Source organism: Peromyscus leucopus, chromosome 1 (assembly GCF_004664715.2).
Source record: "Peromyscus leucopus breed LL Stock chromosome 1, UCI_PerLeu_2.1, whole genome shotgun sequence".
Classification (NCBI taxonomy): Eukaryota; Metazoa; Chordata; class Mammalia; order Rodentia; family Cricetidae; genus Peromyscus; species Peromyscus leucopus.
The window spans coordinates 173034906-173058470 of NC_051063.1; the positions used below are offsets into that span (position 1 = coordinate 173034906).

Consider the following 23565-nt stretch of genomic DNA (forward strand, 5'->3'; position numbering starts at 1 on the left):
GGTGCACGCAGGACTTGGGGTGGGGCAGTTTGGGTCTTGAGAGCTCATGCTAAGGCCTTGAAGTTGCCCCCCTCCCCACGGAGTATAGGCGTCAATCTAGGGTTCTAAGTCCCAGTGGATGCTCTCGCGAAATCTAAGCTTTCTTTTTCTTTTTCTGGTTTTTCCAGACAGGATTTCTCTGTGTAGCTTTGCGCCTTCCCTGGAACTCACTCTGTAGACCAGGCTGACCTCGAACTCACAGAGATCCGTCTGCCTCTGCCTTCCGAGTGCTGGGATTAAAGGCTTGTGCAAACACCCCGCTTAGATCTAAGTTTTCTAAGATCACAATTTGAAGATCTGAGGGTCAGTTTTGGAGTCTGCAAATATTTATTGTAGGACATGAGATATATTTTGGGGGGAGTGGTTGAGGTCTGTTTGGAGGACCTGCATAGTCTATAGAATTTAGGTTTTTGTAGTTTGTGATCTTGGTATTAGGATTAAGGTCTTATTTGAGGGTCAATAGTCAACATTTTGCACATCCAGGATCTCAGTATTAGATTTTCAGGGTTTTATACATTCAGAAGCACCTTTGGGGGATTTGGCCCTCACTTTGGGATTTTATTTGTTTATTGGTGGTTTCTTCTTGTTATTGTTGTTGTTTGTTTGTTGTTCTTTGAGAGAGGGTCTCACTATGACTGGCCTGGAACTCAGAGAAATCTGGCTGCCTCGTCTTCCTGAGTCCTGAGATTAAAGGCATGGACCTCCAAGCCTGGCTTACTTTGAGATTAATTTTTTAAATTATTTTTTGTGTGTGAATGTTTTGCCTGCATATATGTATGTGTACCACATACATAGAGTTGCTGGAGTAGGTCAGAAGAAGATTGGAACTTGAGTTAGAGACAGTTGTGAGCCACCATGTGGGTATTAGGACTCAAAACCAAGTCCCCTGGAAAGGCAGTCAGTGCTCTTAACCATAGAGCCATTTATCAGGCTTTCACTTTGAGATTTTAAAGTCAGTTTTCATCTGTTACTATCACCATCTATCTGGGAGAGGTAGAGCCAGGTGAATCTCTGTGGGTTCAAGTGCAGCCTGATCTACATAGCGAATTCTAGGACAGCCAGAGCTACACATAGAGATCCCATCTCAACCCCCACCCACCCCTTTCTAGAGGTCTCAAGCCACAGTTTTCAGGCTAGACGGTTTGTATTTCAGCCTTTGGCATCCCATTATTGATGTCTAAATTCTGAGATCAATGTCTGGGAATTTGCTGGTTTTAGTTTTAGATCCAAATTTTAGGAGCTTAAGTTTACCATTTGGAATTTGTGATCCTCTATTTAGTTTAGGGTTTTAATTTAGATTCCTGTGCCCATAGTTATGTCCTATTTTAGGATCTCTGAGTGCTTTAAGATGCACCATGGGGGTGGGGAAGGGTGTACATTATTTGTCCCATTCATTCTGGAGTCCCGAAGGTCACTAATAATTTGTTTCCCTCTGTGCAGATGTTGGGTTCCGGCAGATACTTGTGTTTCCCTGATGAGCTCAGAGCTAGTTCTTTGAGTCCTACTGACAGGTAATGCTTCTCCGCTCTCCAGGACAGTCTCAGCCACTGTGACTGAATAGAATAATAGTAACAACACAATGTTACTAAACACTTACTGTTTCCGGATTGTTTGGTCCTTTGTATCTAATAACCGTTACAACCACCTGACAAAGAAGCAGAGGGAATATTCCTGCCTTTTCCCAGAGAGGGTTCTGAGGTGATTTCAGGCTTTGATATTCTTGGGGTTTTGTTTGTTTGTTTGTTTTTCCAGTGCTGGGTGTGAACCCAGGACTTTATGGTGTGAGGTGATAAGGAACTTTTAAAAATCACTATACTACATCCACACAGCTCCCATTCCAACACTCTTTTCTTTCTTTTTTAGATTTTGCTTTGTTTTGTGCATGCAGTGCCTGTGGAGGCCAGGAGAGGGCACCAGATCTCCCTAGAACTGGCATTACAAAGAGTTGTGAGCCATTTTGTGGGTGCTGGGATTGCAACCTGGATTCTCTGTAAGAGCCCAAGTGCTCTTAATTGCTGAGCCATCTCTCCAGTCCCTCTAATTCTGAGGTTCTTAAATGTTCTTTCTTCCATTCTTTTATTCACACATTTATACATCCACCCATCAAACACTTACCAATGTTAGGAGTCTTTTGGGTGCTGGGGGTGAGGGGGAATACTGAAATGGCCTTCAGGGCCACATGCATGATAGGCAACCCTCTACCACTGAACTATATCCTCAGCTGCAGGAATCTGAAAAGGGGGTTCATATAGCAGATTGAGGGTTGGATTGGACTCCCTGTCCATCCTTCCAGTTTGGACAAATTAAGAACAGTTGGAGTTCATCTTGCCCTGTACTGTCTTCCCCTTAATGGATGTTCATCCAGCCCTCCTCATTCATTAACATCACAGTTAAGCACCTCCTTTGCTCTGGTCCTCTATGTAGGCACTATGCTCAGAAGGAGCACCATGAGGAAAATGAAGAATTGTGTATCCTGCAGCCCATTGCTTCCTGGAATCTTAGTCATCAACAGTTTAGGCTCTTGTTTCCCCCTTTCTAGATGAGGGATCTTTATAATAATAAAGACTCTTGGTTGCAGTGGGTAGAAACCTAGCTAAAACTAGCTTAGGCATAAAAGGGCATTTGCTGGATCATTGAAACAAAAATTCAGGGGTACCAGGGCCTGGCTGGTCCCAGGCAAGGGTTGAGTGGTGCTTCCTTGGCTCCATCTTTCTTATCAAGCAGACTCTCCCTAGGGGAGGGCACGATGACTCCTAGCTGCTCAGGTCCACATCCTGCCTGCTTGATCACTCCACAGAGCCTCTTTTCAAGACTCACTGAGTAAGTCCTGGTAACTTCTTAGATGGACCTTGGTTCTGCACTCCCTTTCAAAGGGGAAAAGAGGGTTAGCCTCTCTGAAACATGAACAGAGAGTAGAGAAGTTGCCCAAAGGACAACTGAGGTGCTATTACCAGGGAAGGGGGGATGGGATGTTGGTTAAGCAAAAACAGCAATTATCAACAAGTCATTCAATAATCTATGTGCCCCATTATCTATCATCCCTTACTCCCATCATTCTGAGAAATGATTGTGCCCTCTCTTTTCAGTTTTTTTTTTTTTTAAGATAAGATTTAGCTCTATCCTGGGTTGGCCTCAAATTCATAACAGTCCTCCTGCTGCACATTCTCAAGTGCTGGGATTTACAGGTGCAGACTGTGCAAGGAAATAAACAGATAAGGTCAGGAAGATGGCTCGGTGGACCTACAACCAAGCAGCACCTCTCCTGTACTTCCATCAGAGCCAGCCTGAGGATTGTTTTGGTGTGGATGGGGCACAGCCATCTGGGGGGAGCAGGGCACAAGAGCTGGCAACTGAAGGTCCTGAGAACAGTGTGAGAACTGGTGACAGTGCAGGTGTAGAGCACCCACAGGAGCCCCGGGGCAGTGGGGTGCTGTGTAATTTGGGAGAGGAAGCTGGCTCTACTCGGTGGGGGAGGAGTGGTGCTGTGCATGCTCTGTCGTGGGTGTCTCATGAATTATGCAGTTGGGGATTAGGCCCTGGACGCTGCCACAAGTCAACTCCTTTCATGCCTGTATTGAGTCCTTTAGCAAGCACACGTTGAGTTTTCAGATGATGAGAGCCCAGGGCTTGTGCCAGGGACACAGTGGTGGACTGCAGGGACACTGAGCTCACCCACCCAGTGCAGTGAGGTCAGTCAGTATGAAAGAGCCAAAGTAATGCTAGGACCAGAGTGGCCAGCGGGGCCAGAAAAGGTAGGGTACTGTGAGCCACACAGCAGCTTGTAGTGCACACTTGTAATCCCAATATTCGGGAGACTAAAGCAGGGGCCTGCTGAGTTTGAGTCCCTCCTGGGCTACATAGCAAGACCTTATCTCAAAACAACAACAACAACAACAAAACCTCCAAATGCTCCTTAGGAATGGCATGACCTTGAGGGTGTGAAACAAGGGGGTGACAAAGTCAGATTTGTGTTTCAGAAAAGCTCCTGCTGCCTCAGAAGCTATAGGTGGAGGAGGGAGTCTTGTGAGGGTGTGAAGATGGTCATTCAAAGATTACGGATTTAACAAAATCAGAGTGGGAGGATGTGTAAGATTGGGGGACCTATTGGTCTAAGGGATAAAGGAAAATGATACGTTCTGATCATGTCTGAGACTCTGTCTTGGGTGTCCTAAAATGGGGGTAGAGGACAGCCTTGACTTGAGACCAAAGGTTTGGGGGTAGGTGGCAAACCTTTAAAGCTAGATGTGGTGGCTCATGCCTGTAATTTTAGCACTTGAGAGGCTGAGGCAGTATGGTCATATCATTTTGTCCCCAAAAGCTACGTTTAATTTTAGATGTCTTAATCAAAATTGGCCCTCATCCCCAAACAGGAAGGATAAGAAGAACCACACAAACAAGCTTCGAGAGCTGGCCTTGCTGATCCCTGTGACCATGAAAACCAGAAACAAGAAGCACACCAAGGTGTGGGGACTGGAGAGGAGGCAGGCGGGAGGACGGGTGTCAGAGCAGGAAGTGGGGCCTCTCGGTGATGGACTTGAAACAGGGGTGGTCTTGCTCTGAGCAGGAATTTCTGGGAGTTCATGATCTCACTAGGGATTCTTTAGAAGCCAGTTCCTTACCCAAGGTCAACACGTGCTGTACCACTGGGCTATACCCATGGAAGTCTTTCAGGGTAAGAGGTGGGGTAGGTGGAGCAGGGGCTGGAGACAGCTCAGTCAGCACTTGTTACCCAAGCATGAGAACCTGAGCTCCAGTCCCAGAACCCACAGAAAACCATGTATAATGAGGTGTCTTAGTGCGTGCTTGTATTGGTCAATTGAGCTCAGGTCACATTGAGAGATCCTGTTTCCAAAAAAAAAAAAAAAAAAGAAAGAAAGAAAGGAAGGAAGGAAGGAAGAAAAAGAAAAAGCCCACAGTGGACAGCCCCTGAGGAATGACACTGAAGATGGCATCCAACCTCTACATGTATGTGCACACGGGCACCCACGTGAACGTGCACACTCACACAGAGAAAGAGGCAAAGGGAACTGGGAGTGGAAAAGTAGAGGCAGAGGTCACACAAAGAACAGGAGCCCTCCAGCCTCACAGCTGCTGCCCGAGACTCCTCATTCTTTCTCAGCTGCAGTTTTTCAGTTGTTAAAAGAAGGAAAGAGTAAGCCAGGCCTGGTGGCCCATGCTTTGAATCCCAGCACTCAGGAGGCAGAGTTAAGGCCAACCTGAACTACAAAGTGACATCTAGGGCTGTTACACAGAGAACCTGTCTTTAAAAAACAAACAAAAACAAAGGACAGATAACTTCTGTTCCTAAGCAATACTGCAAGACAAAAATAATGTCCTGGCCTGTAGTTTAACAACAGAGCTCTTGCCTGTCAAGTGCAAGGTTCTAGATTTCATCTTTGGGGGTGGAGGTGAGGTGCAGAGGGAAGACAAAAAGTGTGGCCTAGTTGTACATGCCTTTTATTCTAGCACCTGGGAGGCTGAGGCAAGAAAACTGCAAGTTCAAGGTCTGTCTGGGCTACAGAGTGAGTTCACAACAGCATGGGTAGCTTACTGAGACCTTATTTCAAAATACAAATGTAAACAGAGGACTGGAGATAGTAGCTCAGTGGTAGAGCACTTGCCTTGGACACACAGGCCCTGGGTTCAGAGAGAGAGACTTGAGGGAATGCATTATCTTTTCCTTTGGCAACTTGCAAAGGCCTCACACTCCTTGCAAACCATCAACAAAGTCTCTTCAGGGTCCTCTGGTTTCTCCACTTTTGACCCTCCTGCCTCCCTCTTACAAAGATCCTCATAACTGTACCAGGCTCATGTGGGTAATCTCAAGTAATCTCTCCATCTCCAGATTCTTAACTCAGTGACATCTGTAAATTCTCCTTGCCCTATAAGACAACCTATTCACAGGCACAGGACTAGGATGTGGCCACCTTTGGGACTGGGATGTGACTATGGAGGAATTTTCTGATGTCCTCAAGTATTTGCATATTTGATGTTATAGGTACTGTCACAGGTTTCTGGGAAGCCAGGGAAGAGACGGACACAGTTCCTGCCCTCAAGGAATGAGTCTAGCATTTTATAACTGACGAAATGTCCACCTCCTTTGGAATTTTCTCTAATGCTGTCTACTTTTTTAAATCTCTAAATTAATTTTTAATTTTTTTTAAATGTGTATGGGTATTTTCCCTACACGTGTGACTGTAACAGAAGAGGGCGTTAGATCCCCTGGAGGTGGTTGTGAGCCAACCTTGGGTGCTTGGAATAGAACCTGGGTCCTCCAGAAGATGAACTAGAGCTTTTATATGATGACTTAACTTTCTTGATCTAGTTCCCCGCCTCTTTTTTTAGGTAATAGGAGGCTTCATACATGCTTTGCAAGGATTCTGCTACCAAGCCATACTCAGCCCTCTATTTATTTAAATAATTAATGTATCTGTGGTACCAAGCATTGAACCCAGAGCCTTGTGCATACTAGATCAATACTCTTCACTGAACTATACTTATTCCTGAGACAAGGTCTCGCTAAGCTGCCAGGCTGGCCTTGAACTCGCTCTGTAGTCTTGGCTGGCCTAAACTTGGAATCCTTTGCCTCTACCTCTTGAGTGGCTAGGATTATGGGCCTGTATCATCAGGCCTGGTTTCCTTCTACTTCTGTTTTGTTTGTTTGTTTGTTTTTTGGTTTTTGAAGATGGGGTTTTTCTGTGTAGCCCTGGCTGACCTGGAACTTGCTCTGTAGACAGGCTGGCCATAAACTCAGATCCACCTGCCTCTGCCTCTTGAGTGCTGGGATTAAAGGCGTGCGCCACCACTCCTGGCCTACCTCTCTGTGTTAAAAAAAAAAAAAAAAAAAATTCTTACTGTGTGTATGAAGAGAAAGTGGGGGGCACACATGTCTTGGCATATTTATAGAGGTCAGAGGACAAATTTCAGGAGTCAGTTCTCTCCTGTACGGCGGGATCTGGGACTGGAGCTCAGGTTCTCAGGCCCGTACAGCAAGTACTGTCACCCTCTGACTTGTTCGTTTACCCTCGCCAGCCCATTCAGCTGACTTCTCTACCACATATCCTCTCCTGTGCTCAGGAGCCCTTGCCCCTCCACACTCTGTTTGGGTTCCCTCCTGGCCCCCTGGCCCACATACACTCTGCTTTCCAATCAGTGCTCAGGCTTTGGGGTCAGTCCATCTTACTGGAGGAAGTTGTCCACCTGATTGTGTGGCCATGAATGTGCTGTCCTTATGTCTGAGGTATTCATCCACGCTGCTCTGGCTGATTGATTGCCTCCTGTCCTGAATGAAACTGTAGCCTTTCCATATGGCCACCAAAGTCCTTATCACAGTGATTGTTCCCTCATTTTTAAAAAAAAAAAGCACACACACACACACACACACACACACACACTCACACTCACACTCATATTTAGTTACTGACTGGAAGTAGTACATGTGCACAGTGGCAAGCACCTTCACCCACTGAGCTATCTTGCCGGCCCTGTTCCCTCATGTCTGCCAGGGCAAGGGCTCCAAAGGATGACTCTCTTTCTAGCATCCACCCTAGAGCATGATTGATAACTGTTGCTTCCAATTTACTGTGAATTCCTGGAATCAGACCCTGAATGTTGAGTATCTTAAACATGTCTCCTTCTTTAAAAACTAAAGTTTTAAATTATTTATTTGGTACAAATGTCATGATACAATTGTCCATGATCAGGTGGACAACTTCCTCCAGTAAGATGGACTGACCCAAAAGCCTGAGCACTGATTGGAAAGCAGAGTGTATGTGGGCCAGGGGGCCAAACAGAGTGTGGAGGGGCAAGGGCTCCTGAGCACAGGAGAGGATATGTGGTAGAGAAGTCAGCTGAATGGGCTGGCGAGGGTAAACAAACAAGTCAGAGGGTGTCAGTTTTCTCATGTGGGCTCATGGGACTGAACACAGGATGTCAAGCTTAGTGGCAGGTGGTGCCTTTCCCTGCTAAGCCATCTCACAGGCCTACCTTCTTTTTGCACTTTGCTATGTAGTCCTGCTTGGCTTGGTACTTGCTTTATAACCCAGAGTGTCCTCAAACTAATGGCAATACTCAGCTTCTGGTGTTATGATTATAGGCCTGTGCCACCACATCTACCAAGGCTGTGAGAGATGTATGGACATGCTCATTTTTTGGGCGTGATGTTGGAACAAGATTTCTATGTGTAGCCCTGGCTGTCCTGGAACTCTGTTTGTAGACCAGGCTGGCCTAGAACTCAGAGATCTGCTTGCCTCTGCTTCCTGAGTGCTGGGATTAAAGATGTGGGCCTCCACACCTGGCAACATGCTCACTTTAAAAAAACTTTTTTGTGTCTATTCATTCTATTTTATATGTATGAATGTTTTTCCTGAATGCATGTGTGTGCATCACAAGAATGCCTGGTGCCTGTGAAGGTCAGAAGAGGGTGTTAGATCACCTGGAATAAGAGTTATAGGGAGTTGTGAGCCCCCGTATCAGTGCTGGGAACCAAACCCAGGTCCTCTGCAAGAACAGCAAATGCTCTTAACTGCTGAACCAAGTCTCCAGCCCCTGGACATGCTTACTCTTTGGTTTAAGAAATTCATGAAGAAGGCTGGGCATAGTGGTATGCACCTTTAATCCCAGCATTCAAAGATAGAGGCAGGTGGATCACTATGAGTTCAAGGCTAACCTGGTCTACATAGACAGCCAGAGCTACATAGTGAGATCCTGTTTAAAAGCAAAACAGAACAACACAACAACAAAAACTATGTGGGTTTTTTTTTTTAAAGGAAGAAATTCTTGAAGGAACAGATTGTCCAGAAATACCCAGGGGTGGGGGAGGGAAGGAGAGAGAGGGAGATAGGTTGGGGGGCAGGGAGAGAGAATGAGAATGAGTGAGAATACATCATCCTAAAGTGCCTTCAGTTATTCAGTCACTCAATGTTCAACCGATGTTTGTTGAATGAGTTCTCTGTTGTGACAGTTTTAAGACCTATTATAACTTGAGATGGTCCCTGAGGTCTCACCTTCTGGTTGTAGCTACCAGGTCATGTTCCTAAAGCACCAAGACTGAGTCTTCTAGCTGGGTATGAAGCCCATGCCTATAATTCGGGAGGCTGAAGCAGGAGGATTACCAGTTTGAGACCAGCCTGAGGTACACAGTAAGACCCTTTCTCAAAAACAAAACAAGAAAACAGAAACAGCCTTCTATCTTGAAATGAGGGATGGAGTTGAACCATCTTTGCGTGGAGCATTTGTGTACATCTCACAGCTACAAAGGTTTCAGTGTAACCCGTTCCAAGCCTGGTGTATGACATGCCAATCTAAGCAGGGGCCTGCTCAGTGCTCCGCTCACAGCTTTTTGCTCTTTCTTTTTCTTTCCTTTCTTTTTGGTTTTTTGAAATAGGGTTTCACTGTGTAGCCCTGGCTGTCCTGGAACTTGCTGTGTAGAGCAGGCTGGACTCGAACTCAAAGATCTGCCTCCCAAGTGCACTCTCTTTGAATCCCTTGAGATCCCCCTCAAAGGCAATCTCATTCAAACATGGACTAAGCCTTTTTAAAATTGTGTGTGTGTGTGTGTGTGTGTGTGTGTGTGTGTGTGTGTGTGTGTGTGTGTAGGTGTGTAGAAGGGTGGCAGGAGATATTCTCTCAGTCCTTTTCTTGTCCCTCTGTCTCTCTTTCTGTGGGCTCTTGCTGTGTAGTCTGTACTGTCCTGGAATTTGCAGTCCTCCTGTCTCAGCTTCCTGAGTACTGGGATTATAGGAGTGTTCCAGCATGTTTGGAATGATTTTTGTATTGTTTTTTAGTTTGGGGTTTCCTGTAGCAGCTCAGGAGGTATTTAGTGGCTGTGGTAGGCAGGTGGTGTCTGCCCACTGACCAGAAGCACCCTGATGGGGAAATCTCCTTCTCTAAAAGCCCCTGGCTGAGCCACCTCACCACTCTCTGCCTTTAGAGTATGGAAATAAGTTAGCTAAGATCTTGCCTCAGCTAGCTCAAGGTCAAAGGGAGAGAAGAACATGGCAGCAGATAACAGAAAGCAGTGTGGCTGCAGTGGAGGTCGAAAGAAGTCCAGGCTGTTACAGAGTGCTGGGAGGTGGGAAGCTGACCCAGCCTGGGCAGATGGTCAGAAGAGAAGGGGGCCATGCTGAAGTTCAGAGGGGGAGCAGGCAGGTGAGGGGCCTGATGGGAGAAAAGGAGGGCCAGACAGGGAAGTGAGTATAAGCAAAGGGCCTGGTGCCAGAAGCTGAGCAGTATGTGCCAGTGACTGGAACCAGGAGGCTGACTGCCCTGGTCAGATTCCAGCCCTGCCTCCTGAGGTTTCCAAACCAGATTAGTGTTCAGCCTCAGTCTTCAGCTGGCTCTCTAGGAAAGGCTAGGGACTATACAGCAGAGTAGGTGAAGCTCTGCCAATAAGGCTGCTTCTAGCCTCTATGCCCCCAGCCTCTTCTTCCTGCCTGAGTGTGGTATTATGTGGAGGGTAGGGTGTGCGGCACTTCCTGTCTCTGTTCCCCAGGAGTCTCCAATGTCCTGGGCCCTGACCCTTATACAAGTCAGGGTCTTACAGAACGTATCCTAGGCCAGCTTCCAACTCATGATCCTGCTACCTCTGCCTCTTGTGGAGCTGAGAGGACAGGTGGGTGGTGTGCCCCACTCTCCACCCTGTCTCTGCAGAAGGAGATCCTGCTACGTGTCCTGCACTACATCCAGTACCTCCAGAGAAGCATTGATGTGGCCAAGGCATTGCTCAAGCTCCACAACAACAGAGGTGGGTTTGTGGGTGAGCAGTTCCACCTCCAATGCCTCTACACCACACCTTTTCCTGGCCTCAGGGAAACCAATTGGCCACCTCCCCTTTCCTGGGAAGGTGACTGCATCAGAGAGGTAAGCAAGGTGCTGTAGGAGAGCCAGATGTGATGGCTCACACCTGTTACTCCAGCAGCCAGCCTAGGCTACACAGTGAGTTCCAGCCCAGCCTAACCTACAGAGCAAGACCCAGTCTTAAGGAAACAAAGCAAAACATGGACACTGTGTTTTGGAGCTTGGAGGAGGAAGCCTAAGAGCTTGGCCTTCAAGGACAGTACAAGGGAATCCTGCCAAACTGCAGAACCACTCTGACCAAGAGCATGTGGGCGTGAGGAAATGTAGAATGTTTAGGGACAGGCAGCAGATGTGATACGGCACTGAGTGGGTTGATGCATGCCCTTTTCCCAGCCAGTTCTGATTTAGACTCTACTGTGATCATAGCCTCTCTGGGATTCAGTCCTGCAACCTATAAATTGGGAACAAATCAGCACTTCCCTCCTGTGTGTGTGACGGGAGTCAAATGGGTTAATACAAAGAAGCAACATGGTGGCTGCAGCACACAGCTCTCGGCACCATACAGTGGCTGGTGTGAAACACTTGGGCAGGGAGAAGAGGCTGGGGGCACAGAGGCTAGAGCAAGGGGATGAGGTCTGTAGGGCAGAGCAGAGGGGTAGAGATGAGAAGTATTAGAAGATTGAGCCAGGGAACATCCTGCTCAGATTAATTTGCTTTTGTTTCTTTTTTCTTTTCTTTGTTTCTTTCTTTTTTTGGTTGATGATGTTTTGTTTATTTGTTTTTGAGACAGAGTCTTGCTGTATAGCCCAGACTGGCCTCAAACTTGCAATAACCCTTCTGCCTTAGCTTCATATGTGCTGGGATGACACATTTATGTTCCTATGCTTTCCTGCCCTGTCCTATGACCTCTTGGCTGTGTCACCATAGATCTCAATTTTTTTTTGTTTGTAAAGTCTGCCTGAAAACCTTCCCACCTCTTTCCAAGGGTTGGAAAACCTTGTCTGGGAGGAGAAGGATGTGCAGGACAGAATGGGCTCTGATTTGCCCCCTTCTCCACTCCCAGGGCTGGGTCGGAACCCATCTGCCGGCCCAACCTGGAGGAGAAGCTCCACCCCCTCCAGCTCTCAGAAATCACACTTTTGGGGAACCTGCTCGAGACCTCGAAAGAAGAAGTTCACCCGAGTGTCAGGTACATGTGGTCTCTGGAGGCAGGACAGGGAGCTGCTGTCCCTGTAGGGACACACTGGGTGAGGCCCTGCCAGGCTATGCCTGAGGCCACTCCCAGACCTTCCAATGGGAGGCTGAGGCCTAGGGTGGCGTGCTCTCCTCTGGGCCTTCATTTCTTCCTCATTGGGACAGGCACCAGTCCAGGCCCTCTCAAGGTTATAGAAAAAGCCTGAGCAGACACTGCCAAGCAGTGCTTAATAGCAGAAGCACTGGCAAGGCCCAAGGAGGATGCTGCTGTCATCATTTATTGTCCTTGAGGTAGGGCACAGGGGAGGCGGGATGGTAGGAAGGTCCAATTGTAGTGGCCAAGAGTCCTGGCTCTAGCCCAGCCTCACCATACCCTCACTTCCCAAACCCTTAAAGGACCTCAATGTCAAAGCCTGTGAAATGGGACTATGGCCTACCTGATCACTAGTTTCTAGACATGGCTGCACATTGGAATTACTTTAGGTGCTTAGAAACTTCCTAAGTGTGTACCATACACATAGAAAGCTGGCATCATTGGCCTGGTGTGGAATGTCACACCAACTGTGCATCATGCTGTTAGAGCTCAGAGTTATGCAGACCGAGTTGGCTCAGTGAGCTCTGCTTGAGGAGCTGGGCACACCTGGGGTGCTGGTGAGTGGCCAGGCCAGGCAATGCTCTGGAATGAGACGGCCCAGAGCAGAAGAGTTCCTTCCCTGAGCCAAATTCTAAGGATCCTAGTGACCCCACCATGCCCCCTGACTCTGTCTGTTCTCTCAGAGCGCCCAACCTGGCCCCAGAAGCCTCGCCACTCTCTGGCTCTGGACCAGTCTGAAAATCTGGTCACTGCACACCCAGGTCAGAAGGAAGAAAACGGTGCCACTTACCCAAGAGATCTCAGCCCTGGCACTCACCCTACAACTGCACCGTCCCTGTTGGAAGGTGATGGAGGAGGGGCCCAGCTGGTGTTCCTGGACATGGCTCAGAACATTGTTGCCCATGACATCACAAGTTGGTGCCTTTCCTCAGTGGGAACTTACTATTTTATTTGTATGTGTGTGTACGTGTGTGTGTGTGTGTACGTGTGTGTGTGTACGTGTGTGTGTGTGTGTGTGTGTGTGTGTGTGTGTGTGTGTGTGTGTGTGTGTTTGTGAGCTCTTTCACAGATTTTGCCTTGGACAGTCCTAGCAACAAGGCATACGTCACTGAATGGGATGACACTGCCTCTCTTATCATGGGGCTTTCACCCACAGCTTTCCTTTCTTGTGTAGGGCTCTGTAAGGGAGGGACAAGATCAGGGTCACCTTGTGTTAAGCTTCAAGTCTCAGATCTGGTGATGGAGGAGCATATGCCTACTGGGCTTCTCTGAAGAAGCCAGACTGTCCCTTGGCCCTGTCACTGTACCAGAGGGGAGAAGGGATGGAAATACCTAAAAAGGACAGAAAAGCAGACAGGAATGCAAGCCTTGGCCTGGCACTAGCTCTGAGTCCTCAGAGTGCCCAATTCTCCATCATGCTCCCCCATTGTTCATGTACCTCCTCTAGGTCAGGCCATAATTTGTTGGTGCTTGTGACACAGTAGTGACCAAATTCTCAGTCCAGTGACAGAATTCCCCACATTTCCCAGGCCACCCAGACTTGCTGGGGTGCTAGAATGCCCTGGTCCCAGAGGAGGCATCATCTTCCTGCTACTATATGAGGCTAGACATGCCATTCACATGGCAGTGACTGGGCTAGCCCATTTGTATAATGCATTGTGCTTCAGTACAAAGACTTGCAGGGACAGGGCAGGGACAGCCACACTTGTGTGCCATCACTGTTGTCATGGTGTTGTGATTCCATGGTAGGGATGTGATCCTCAGTGCAGCTTCTGATAGAGGTGTGAGTCAGTGCTGTGGTGACTTGGGCACCACAGCCTAAGGTTCTGGTTTGGGTATGGGAGGAGGAAGGCTGGTGGTAGAGTCTGGTCCCTCTCCTTCCCCTGTCTTGGGGCCCTGGAATCTGGCCCGTATACAGCCATAATCACCTTATTCTGATACCCCTTCCTAGGTGATCATGGTGCAGGGACCCAGGATGGTGAGCCTGACATTGACATCAAGGCTCAGAGCAGGGTTCAGAGGTCCTATTTCCTCACCAGGGCACAGCCCTGTCTCAGGTAAGGAAACCCCAGGGTGTCAGTGGCTGGGGCTGAGGTATCTGTGGAATGTGATAAATGACTTTACATTCTCTGCCAGAGCTCCCTGAATGGCACCCTGGGCCCAGCTGCATGCTGGCTGATGCCAGCTCCCATGAAGGTCTGGATTGTCACCTGCTGATCTCCCTTGCCTCTCTCCCCCTCCCAGCCTGTTCTCATCCACTGAGTGCTTCTCTACTACAGACCTTGACCACATCAGTGGGTCTGCCCCAAGGTAGAGCCCAAACCTCTTCCTTGGCATTGGAGAATGTGGCCTGTCTCACCATATCAGCCTCTTGCCGTTACCACCAACCTTCCACTGAGCAGCACAAATGTTCTCCAGTCCCCACACTGCCTGCTCTGAGCTTGCTGCGCTGGTCCCTATACTTGGAGCATCTGCCTCTCTGATTTACCTGGGAAACCACCCTCTCCTATGTGCCCTCTGGTCTTCCCTGGAACACTCCGCCACGGGGTCCCCTCTGTTGTCAGCATCTCATTTTTCCTCACAAGACTTGAAGCACCTTGAGGGTAGAAGCCCCAGCTGATTAATTTCCCTGGGATTGCGTAGAGTTGGCCATGTGAACTCTACAAGTCACAGCTGAGTTCAGCCCAGGGCTCTGTGTCCTCCTCTGATTCCAACTCTCACAGGCAGAAGTTATTCTTTTGCACTTCCAGTGAGGCAGACAAAGGAGCCCCAGACACTGACCCCTGGCTTCCTGCGTGGACCTCAGAGGACAGCCCCAACGGTGATTACAACTCCTCTTCTTGTAGGCTGTGAGCCTTCTGAACCTTCCTCTCCAGAGGGTTTCTATGGCAAAGAAAAGCAGGAAGAAGGTTGGGGAACTGCTAAGCACAGGGATGGCAAACATACTGTCTGTCATCACTCTGCCCCTGGTTGCTGTGCCAGACATTGCTAATCAATCCCTATTTTCATAAGCTGGCCACTACAGAGCCTTTTGACTACAGAGCTATGGCTCACTGCAGTCAGTCCGCTGGCTCTGGCACACTGTAATGTGTGATCTTTCCTTTTTTTTGATGATATATTGCCAGGCAGTGTGCCTCTTAGTTTCCTAAACCACCATGACTCTGAATGGCAGTCTCTTTCCCCAGTGTCTGACACTATCCCTTCAAAGAATGCTGCTGCACTGGCGCTTGACCACAGTCCTAAGTACCATGATCCTTTCAGGGAGCCCACTGGCCGCGGGGTCTTCCCAGATCAATACCTGGCATGTGACGAACTACCTGAGTGAGATCTTAGGACTCAGCTCTTCCCTCTTCAGCTCCCCAAGCAAAATCCTGCCAGATCATATCCTGGAGGACGGAACCTACTTTCTGACTGAAGGTGGGCTGCCAGAGTGGAAGGAGCTTTATTCATTCATAAAACATGAGGACACCCACCCACCACGTATTGGGCCTTAGCTAGGCCCAGTGGATGTGCAGAGGGTCTTGAGGGGCCCATAGTTCCTCCCAACATAGGGGCCACTAGGCCATGTAGTAGAGGGGAGGCTCCAAAAAGTTGCCACACTCACAGTTGGCCTGTGAGTGAGACTGGGTCATGGGCTAGGAAATCCCAAAGGGGAGAAAGTCATGGGAGGGGACTGGGGCTAGCCAGGGGTGCTGTAAGAAAGGCGCCTAGTCCTGCCAGTGCTCTGCTCACAGGTCTCTTGGAGTCTTCAGCTGCTGCCTGTGAACTGGAGGGTCCCCAAGAGAAGGTAAGTTCTTGGCTTGACTCCCTTACTGAGCATCCCACACCTCCATCCTTCCCAGTTACCAAGTCTGTCCTCACCGAGACCCGCCTTTAGCTCACTGCTGCCCAAGAGGGCCTGGGAAAGGCCTGCCTAAGATCGTAGCTACCCCCCAGCAGGGTGGGGACAGGGCACTTCTTTTACCTCAGTGGTTTGCCACTCACGGAGGAGCCGCATGCTTAGTGTGTACGTGTTTAAGGTGTCCCTGTGTTTGACATAGGGTCTCTTGGGTCTCAGACTGGCCTCAAATTCTATCTTCCTGCCTCAGCCTTGAGAGAGCTTGGATTACAGGAGTGTACCAATTTATCTGGTCAAATAAGTCTCAATTCCCTGAGCATGGAGTTTACTCCAGTGGGTAGTCACATCACATGGTACCTGGACTCATGAAGAAAGACTCCATTGGTGTCATCAGGTTTTGTTTTTTGCCTCCAGCTCAGCCACAGGAGGGAGTAGGAGGGAGGGAGAACTGGTGCTGAGGCCGCTTGGCTGGGAGGGGCACCTGTGTCCCTGTTCTAGTCCCCGTTTCCTCATGTGTGAATTGATGGCATGAGGCCCCTGCTTGGGACCTTTGAGTCAAGGTTCCTGAGTTTCCAGGGGCATGGAAACAGGCAAGGTGTCTCTCTAACCTGTGCTGTTTCTAATGCCCTGCATGTCCTGTAGTCAGTGAGTGTCTTCCTCATCTGGTCCAGGACACACCCTCTGAGGGCCCCACAGGCCCTCCTAACTTCGAGTCCTCAGTCTCACTGGACCACTGCTACCTATCGCTGAGTGAGAACATCAAGGTGCTGTCTAGCTGCAGCTCCAGTTCAGAGTCCACAGACACTGAGTCCCTGTGGGGACAAGAGGTGAGTGGGGTGGCCATCTACCCAGGGAGGATGGGGGTCTTCTCCCTTGCTCAGTCTTCTGTCCTGCAGCAGGCCAACCGTGAGGGCTTGCAGACCCCCAGTGATGAGGACAGAGACTACACATGGACTCCTACCCGACGGTCTTCTGGCCTGCTGGTAGCTGGCAAGAAAACCAAGAAGGTCCAGGCAAGCCAGGGCCCTGTGAAGCCCAAGGATAGCAGAAAAGCCTGTCCTGGCCAGGTGAAGAAAAAGTGTGTTAATGGCTTCATCATGTTCTGCAGGATGAACCGGAAGCAGTACATCCGGTGGGTGAGGGCACCTGGGTTTTTACAAAGAGGTTACCGTCCCCATGTGCACCCCCAGACCATGAGGCCCCACTGCTGTGCCTTCCCATCCTGTGCAGCAGACCCAACCTCAAACTTGAGACATCAGAGAAAAGGAAATTAATTGGCTTCTGTCACCATCAAGAAAACTGCCTCCAGGAGGGGTTGGTTCTGGGCTGAAGCAGTCCTGTCCCTCTCTCCTGAGCTGTCATCTCCAGCATGCGGGGCTACAGTGGCGGCAGGTTGTCGTCAGGAGGTGCAGGCTCAGTCCTGCCGGATGCCCTGGAAGTCTCATCTCTAAATGTCCTTGGGGTGGACATAGATCAGGTGCCAGCCCTGGACCTGTCACTGTTGGCTGAGTTTCGCTGGGAGAACGGGTTTGGGGTGGGGGGGCCTGTGAAGTGGTGGCCACAGGTCATTTATGCTTTGGGGGACACTGTGTTTCTTCCTTGCATCTTACTCTGGAGGGTGTAATGGGGCACTGGGAAGCTGGTGGGAGAGGAAAGATGGCCAAGGACCATGGTGTGACCATTGTAACCTCTGCCTTCCTGCCCAGAGCCTGTCCTGGGACTGCATCCACAGCTGCCACCAAGGAGCTGGCTCAGCTGTGGCGAAGAATGACTCTGGAGGAAAGGAGACCATACTGGTGAGAAGTACCTTCCAGAGGGCGTGGGGGGAACCATGGGCCCCGACCTGTGATCCTCATCCCTCCCTCAGAGCCTCCTGACTTTACTAACAGGTTGGGGCTTTGCTGGGCTGAGGACTTGTGAAACAAATTCTTTTTCTTTGTATATGTATGGTGCATGCACATGCGTGTGTGGTATGTGCACACATGCACATGCATGCAGAGGCCAGAACAGGAGGACATCAGGTATCTTTGTCTTGCTTTTGCCTTGTTGCCTTGAGGCAAGGCCTCCCACTGAATGGGGAACTGGCCTTTACAGCCAGGACGGCTGGACAGCAAGCCTTTGGGATATGCCCGTCTCTGTTCCTAGGGCTTTGACACAGGCACACACAGCCAGGCGCAGCTCTTTATGTGGATACTGGTGACTCAAACTCACGGCCCAGAGCAAGTGCTTACTCACTGAGTATCTCTCTGGCTCCTGGGTCACAAGTTTCATGACTTGGGAGGTGACAGAGTGTCACCTGCAGCTGAGAAGTGTCACCTTTGCTGGGTCTTGGACCTGCTGCCTCCATTTCTGCTTTGCCACATAGAGCACCTCAGTTATTTCCCATCACTTGGCCTCTCCTCTCTTGTCTTAGTCGTCCTTCCTCAACCCTGTCCCTTCCACCAACTTCAACCCCCATGTCTGTGGCGAGCACCCGGCAGGGTTCAATTTAGATATCAGAACCTAGAGCCCCAAAGAGAGACGGGCCCCATGGGATCAGAGAGTTCTGGCTCCTTGAAGCCCAGGTTTGGTCAGTGGTAGGAGCCGAGAGTGAGGAACCTCCATCTGTCCCCAGCACCAAGGCACGCAGGTTCAGCCGCCAACACAACCGCATTGTGAAGCAGGAGAGCTCCAGCAGTGAGGATGAGGATGGGGAGACCCCTAAGCCCTTCTACCAGCTGCTGGCTGAGAAGGCCCAGGTGTCTTTGGGCCTGGCTTCACTGCTCTCCCTTCATGGCCAGTAAGAGAACAGCCCCTGCTGGGTCTGCCATCTGCTTAGCTCCCAGGTCCCCCAATGTTTGTTCCCTCCGGGCCTCAGTAACCACTGCTAAGGATCCCCTGCCCAGTCCCCAACTCCTGGCACCAGAGAAGAAGTGTATTTACTGACCCAAGGCTGTTCTCTGCCTTGTGTACAGCCCTTCCCACCTGTTCTTAGAGGATGGGTGCCCCAGATGACCTGCAGAGCTCCCCTCTGCTTCCAGAATTGTAGCTTTCAGCCATTTGTTTTCAATGCATCCTTCCCTGCTCTATTTATGGACTATTAATTGTCTTAAAATGAAGTGGAACCCTATTGAAGAGCAGGGAGAAAAAGAATGCTGTGTCCAGGATCCCTTGGCCCTGAGTGGGCTTTCCACACATCAAATCCAAAAGCCCTTTGCTTCTGAACTTTGAAAACCCTCCAGAGTCCACAGGTGTGAACTCAACCCCTTTACCTCAGGAATCCAGTCTTGGGATGTGGTGACCCGTGTTCATAATTCCAGCCTTCAGAAGGCTGAGGCAGGGAGATAGGATTTGAGGCCAGCCTGGGCTACAGAATATGACCCCATCTCAAAAAGAACCCAAACAAAAAAAGTGAGCCACAGCCTCAGGCTTGGGGTTGTCTCGAGTTCTCTCTCGGGCCGGTGGTTTGGCAGATGACCCTTACCCCAATGGCTCTGTTGTCTGTTAACTTGACTTTAATTGAAATGGAGGCATTACATGTCCTAGAAAAATAAAGATTTACGATACAAACTAGACAAAACTAGGGGCCGGGGAAATCTTTGGTCTGGGGCTGGATCCTGGGGCTCAAGTCCAGGGAAGTAAGGAAGGGCCCCGTGCACCCATTGGACCCTCCTCAGCAGGAAGGGGCTCTCTGGGCCACACCCTGGTCTCCTCTCCCTGGGATTCAGGCAGTTCTGGGAACACTGGGTATCAGTGGGGCTATTAATAGTGTTATGGGGAGGGTGCCGGCTGGAAATCAGCCACTCGGCAGGGCCTTCCTCAACTAGTACCAGGTAGAGGAGGACAAAGCCCGAGTCAGGACCCCTAGTGCCCCATGCACCGGGCAGGCAGAGCATGGGAGGGCTGTAACAAGAGACTTCCCATCAGGAAAGGACAGTGCCCAGGCAGGGGTGATTCTCTGGCTTCTCCAAGGCTTGCAGCTCGTCCAGGGTGGAGGGCTGTAGTGTGGGACCTTCAGACTGCACTCTACTGAGGGTTCCTCCTGTCCGAGCACCTTGAGCACCATTGTCAGGAGAGGTGGCTGAGTCCAGGCAGTCACAGTTCCAAGGGCTCCTCCACAGGCACGGACTGCAGCTGCGTCAGGACCTTGGCCTCAGCTTCTAGCCCCTCATCAACCTCAGTCCCTGCTGTGGCCCCCAGGAGCAGCCCCCTGGGGGTCTGGGTCTGGCAGTCTCAGCACAGTGTGGGTGGCCGGTGTCCCCAGCCCCTCTACCCCTGCGCTCAGTTCCAGCCCTGCTGGCCAGACTGGTACAGCCGCAGGGGACAGCATCAGACCCTCGGGCAGGGGTGTTGGGAAGCCGGGCAGCAGGCCAGAGGAGTCCGGGGAGAAAGGCAGGCCGGTGGCAGAGGTGACAGCAGGAGCAGGTGGCAGTGGCTGAGTAGAGATTGGCCCTAGAGTGTGACCCTCTGGGAGGCCGGGGCCGGGGGTCACTGGGAGGGCTCCTTCAGACACTGTGATGGCTGGCTCTTGCTTCAGGGGCAGGGCTAGGCTGGGGGCAGGTGGAAGGACCTGGGAGACGAGCATGCTGGTGGGAAAGGTGGCAGTGAGGATGATCTTGCCCTGCTGCACAGCTACCCCAGTGACGATGGGGCTGCCGGACACGGGGTTGGCCAGGAGAAAGTTTCCTGTGGAGAGAGGAGACCGAGGGCAAGATGCTGGAGGTCGGGCAGAAGTGCCAGGGGCAAGACACCTGCTCCCCCAGCCCACCGGCCCGAAGAAAGCAGGAGGGGTACCTGGGGTGGCGGCCGAGGGAAGCTGCAGGGCGGTCACTCCCACACCGGAGTTTATCAGGTGCACGTTGGTAGGCCCCGGTGTAGCTGCCACTTTCACGGGGCTGCCTGGCCCAGCTGCCAACAGCTGGAGCGGCCCCACAGCCTGAGGCAGGGTCACCACCTGGGAGGTGGGCACCACCTGGGGCAAGTTCAGCAGTGGGGAAGTGGGGCTCAGGCCTGTTGGGTACCCAGACGAGGGGGAGAGGGGTACAACCTGAGGAGCAGCCACAGAGGGAACGGCTCCTGGGGTCAGAGGGAAGGTGGAGGCAGGTGGGGGGCCGGGGACTACCTGGGGCAGGGTCCCTGGGACTTCCTCTCCAGCTGCCCCAGGAACAGCCCCCTGGACCCCTTTGGTCTCGGGAGCCTCAGACGGAGCCTCCTCCAACCGAACCTCTCCTGTCTGAGGGTCCAGGACCAGGGAAGTCTTGGCCTCACTGGCTCCCTGGGGGCTGGGCTGTGGTGGAGGGGCACCCCCTCCTCCTGTGAGCAGCAGGGGCCCCAGGCTGGAGGCCTCTCCTAGGGCCAGGCTATTGATGATGACTGGGCTGCCATTGAGGAGCACTGCTGGGGGGCTGCTGGCTGCCAGGAAGCTCCCATTCACCAGGAGAGAGGAGGAGGCGGGGCACGTCGCAGGAGGGGTGGCCCCCGCTAGGAAGATAGAACTCTGGGGGGCGCCCTCAGCAGCCACGGGGGCCACACCCCTCTCCAGGTCTTCGGGACTTCCGCTGGACTCATCCTCAGTAGTGGGGTTCCCATCGGACTCGCTGGCAGGAGAAAGGATGAAGTCTCAGGCCTGAAGGTTACACACATGGCCCAGAGGCAGTGGCAACCCAAGCTCCTGTTGACTATTTGAGCCCTTCAGGGGATCCGCGCGAATCCCAGAGCCTCCACAAACCCTGCAGGGGTTGACAGCATGGCGGGAATGCCAAGCTGGAGGGAAGCTTTCCCGTTGCCTTGGCCTGCAGCCGAGCACCCAGGCTGCCCCAAGTCCCCTGGGTCAGCAGGCGCGTGGCTGCAGAGCGAGGCGGCAGCCTTTACTCCAGTTCTTCCCGTGCCCTCCCCCGGGGCTTCAGAGACCAGAGCTAGAGGCCCGGCGCTGGGGTGGGAGGGGAAGGGCTTGGGTTACAAGGGAAACCGGAGCCGGAGAAGGTTCACGTTTCACAACAAAGACAGGCAACAGACCACGCTGTTGGGGCCGGAGGGGGCGTGGGAGTGGGCGTAAGTAACAGTCACTGGGGCCAGGTTGCAGAGGTCCCCACCCCCGGTGTCTTAGACAAAGGCCCCCTTGCCCTTATCACAGCCCCTCCAAGGGGACCCTCCCCCCAACACACACACACACACACTTTTCTTACTGCCGCCTGCACTGCAGTCCCAACCTGGAAACAGCGGCCATTCAGAACCTCTGCCCGCGGGGCAGCGATGCCCAGAGAAGCCAGGCTGTGCCTGGTGTCTGGGCTCAGCCCGTGAGCTCGCCAACGCCGGGGGGCACAAAGGGTCAGGCGCGCAGACTCGACTGCAGCGGGAACCGAGGAGAGGGCCGGTCCCCTCACCTTTTGCAGGGCGCTCCGCCGCCGGTCCCAGTCCGGTCGCGCTGTCGCCGGTTCTTGAACCAGTTGCTGACCTGTGTGAGCGAGAGGCCGGTGAGCGTGGCCAGGCGGCGCTTCTCGTCTGGCGTGGGATAGCGGTTGCCGCGGTAGCAGGCCTTGAGCGCCGCGCGCGAGCGCTCCTTGAAGCAGTAGACGGTCTCCTCGCCATCCCAGATGGTCTTGGGCAGAGGGAACTTCTTGCGCAGCCGGTATTTGTCCACCGCGCCCAGCGCACGGCCGCGGGCCCGCTCGGCCTCGTGGTAGCGCGCGCGCAGGTAGAGGTCCTGCAGGAAGGCGTGGTGGGCGGCGGGGAAAGGGCGGCTCTCGAGGAGCCGGTAGAGCTCGGCGTATTCACCCCGCTGGAAGGCCACTAGGGCCCTCGCGCGCAGCACCGGATCGCTGCCACGTAGGCGCTCGGCCGGGGGCAGCGCGCCCAGGAAGCGGCTCAAGCGACCGGCGTGGCCAGCCTGCAGCAGCGCCTCGCACACGCACGCCACCTGCTCGGGCGAGAAGCGGAGGCCCGTGGGCGCCTCGGCCGCGGTCTCGCGGGGAGACCCCGGGCCGCTCGGGGACCCGGAGTCCGCCGCTGCCGCCTCGCCCGCCCCGGCCGCCGCCGCCGCCTCCCCTCGGCCGCCTGCAGAGTCTGCAGAAGCTGGCGCGCTTCCTCCTCCTCCTCCTCGGTCGCCGCCGCTGCCTCCCCCCCGGCCGTCGGCCCCGCGCTCGGCTCTGCAGGCGAGGTAGCCATGTTTGGCAACTTTGGGAAGTTCCTCCCTCCTCTGCCGCCTCCTTCGGGCTTCCCCGGCCCCCTCCCCCGCCCAGCCCTCCTCGGCCCCCTTCCCCGTCCCGGTCCCCTCGCCGTCTTCTGGCCCCCTCCTGGCCCAAAGGCTAGACTCAGCTCTGCACTCGGGTCTGTCCCTGTGTCTGTGTGTCCGCCCCCCTTCCCGGCTGTCAAGATTCTTTGTTTTCCTTCAGCCTCTGGCCGCGCTTTCGGCCTCCCCCTGCGTGTGCCTCTGGCTCAGGGCCTCAGTTTCCCCATCAGGGCAACGGAGAAGGTAGTGGATCGTCCAGGAAGGTTTAGGGCGCGAAGCCGCTTCGATCTCCCGGGTCCCTTGAAGGCCCCCCTTCCTCCCCATCTCCGCGCCGCGCTCCGCCCCTCGGAATTCCCGGCCCCCGCGGGGAGGGGGCGGATCTGGCGGGAGGAGGGG

General features: G+C 52.4%; 2 protein-coding genes across 5 annotated transcripts; one reads left to right on the forward strand and one right to left on the reverse strand.

Moving 5' to 3' along the window:
• Positions 1-1479: 1479 nt before the first annotated feature.
• Meiosin (meiosis initiator) lies at positions 1480-19511 on the forward strand. Of its 4 annotated transcripts, none has more exons than XM_037201804.1 (13): positions 1480-1550; positions 4410-4500; positions 10690-10783; positions 11900-12025; positions 12808-13038; positions 14076-14181; positions 14875-14945; positions 15386-15541; positions 15859-15911; positions 16634-16789; positions 16859-17094; positions 17669-17758; positions 18577-19511. In XM_037201804.1, the coding sequence occupies exons 1-13, from the start codon at positions 1480-1482 to the stop codon at positions 18743-18745; spliced, it is 1650 nt and encodes a 549-aa protein (XP_037057699.1). In that variant the 3' UTR covers positions 18746-19511. The 4 variants fall into 4 exon arrangements, with proteins under 4 accessions (XP_037057699.1, XP_037057701.1, XP_037057696.1 ...); XM_037201806.1 differs by having other exon boundaries at positions 16862-17094; XM_037201801.1 differs by having other exon boundaries at positions 16634-17094.
• Six5 (SIX homeobox 5) lies at positions 19435-23158 on the reverse strand. The gene is given in 5 exon segments (XM_028856180.2): positions 19435-20150; positions 20152-20627; positions 20736-21538; positions 22325-22988; positions 22991-23158. Coding segments are annotated over 5 exon segments (2172 nt in total). The 5' UTR covers positions 23106-23158; the 3' UTR covers positions 19435-20036.
• Between the last annotated feature and the right edge of the window lie 407 nt (positions 23159-23565).

Excerpts from the sequence above, each read along its gene's own strand:
- Meiosin (XM_037201801.1), top strand. The coding sequence starts at position 1,480 with ATGTTGGGTTCCGGCAGATACTTGTGTTTCCCTGATGAGCTCAGAGCT. Across the intron at positions 1,551-4,409 it reads TCTTTGAGTCCTACTGACAG|GAAGGATAAGAAGAACCACA; the intron begins GTAATGCTTCTC and ends ATCCCCAAACAG. Across the intron at positions 4,501-10,689 it reads GAAACAAGAAGCACACCAAG|AAGGAGATCCTGCTACGTGT; the intron begins GTGTGGGGACTG and ends CTGTCTCTGCAG.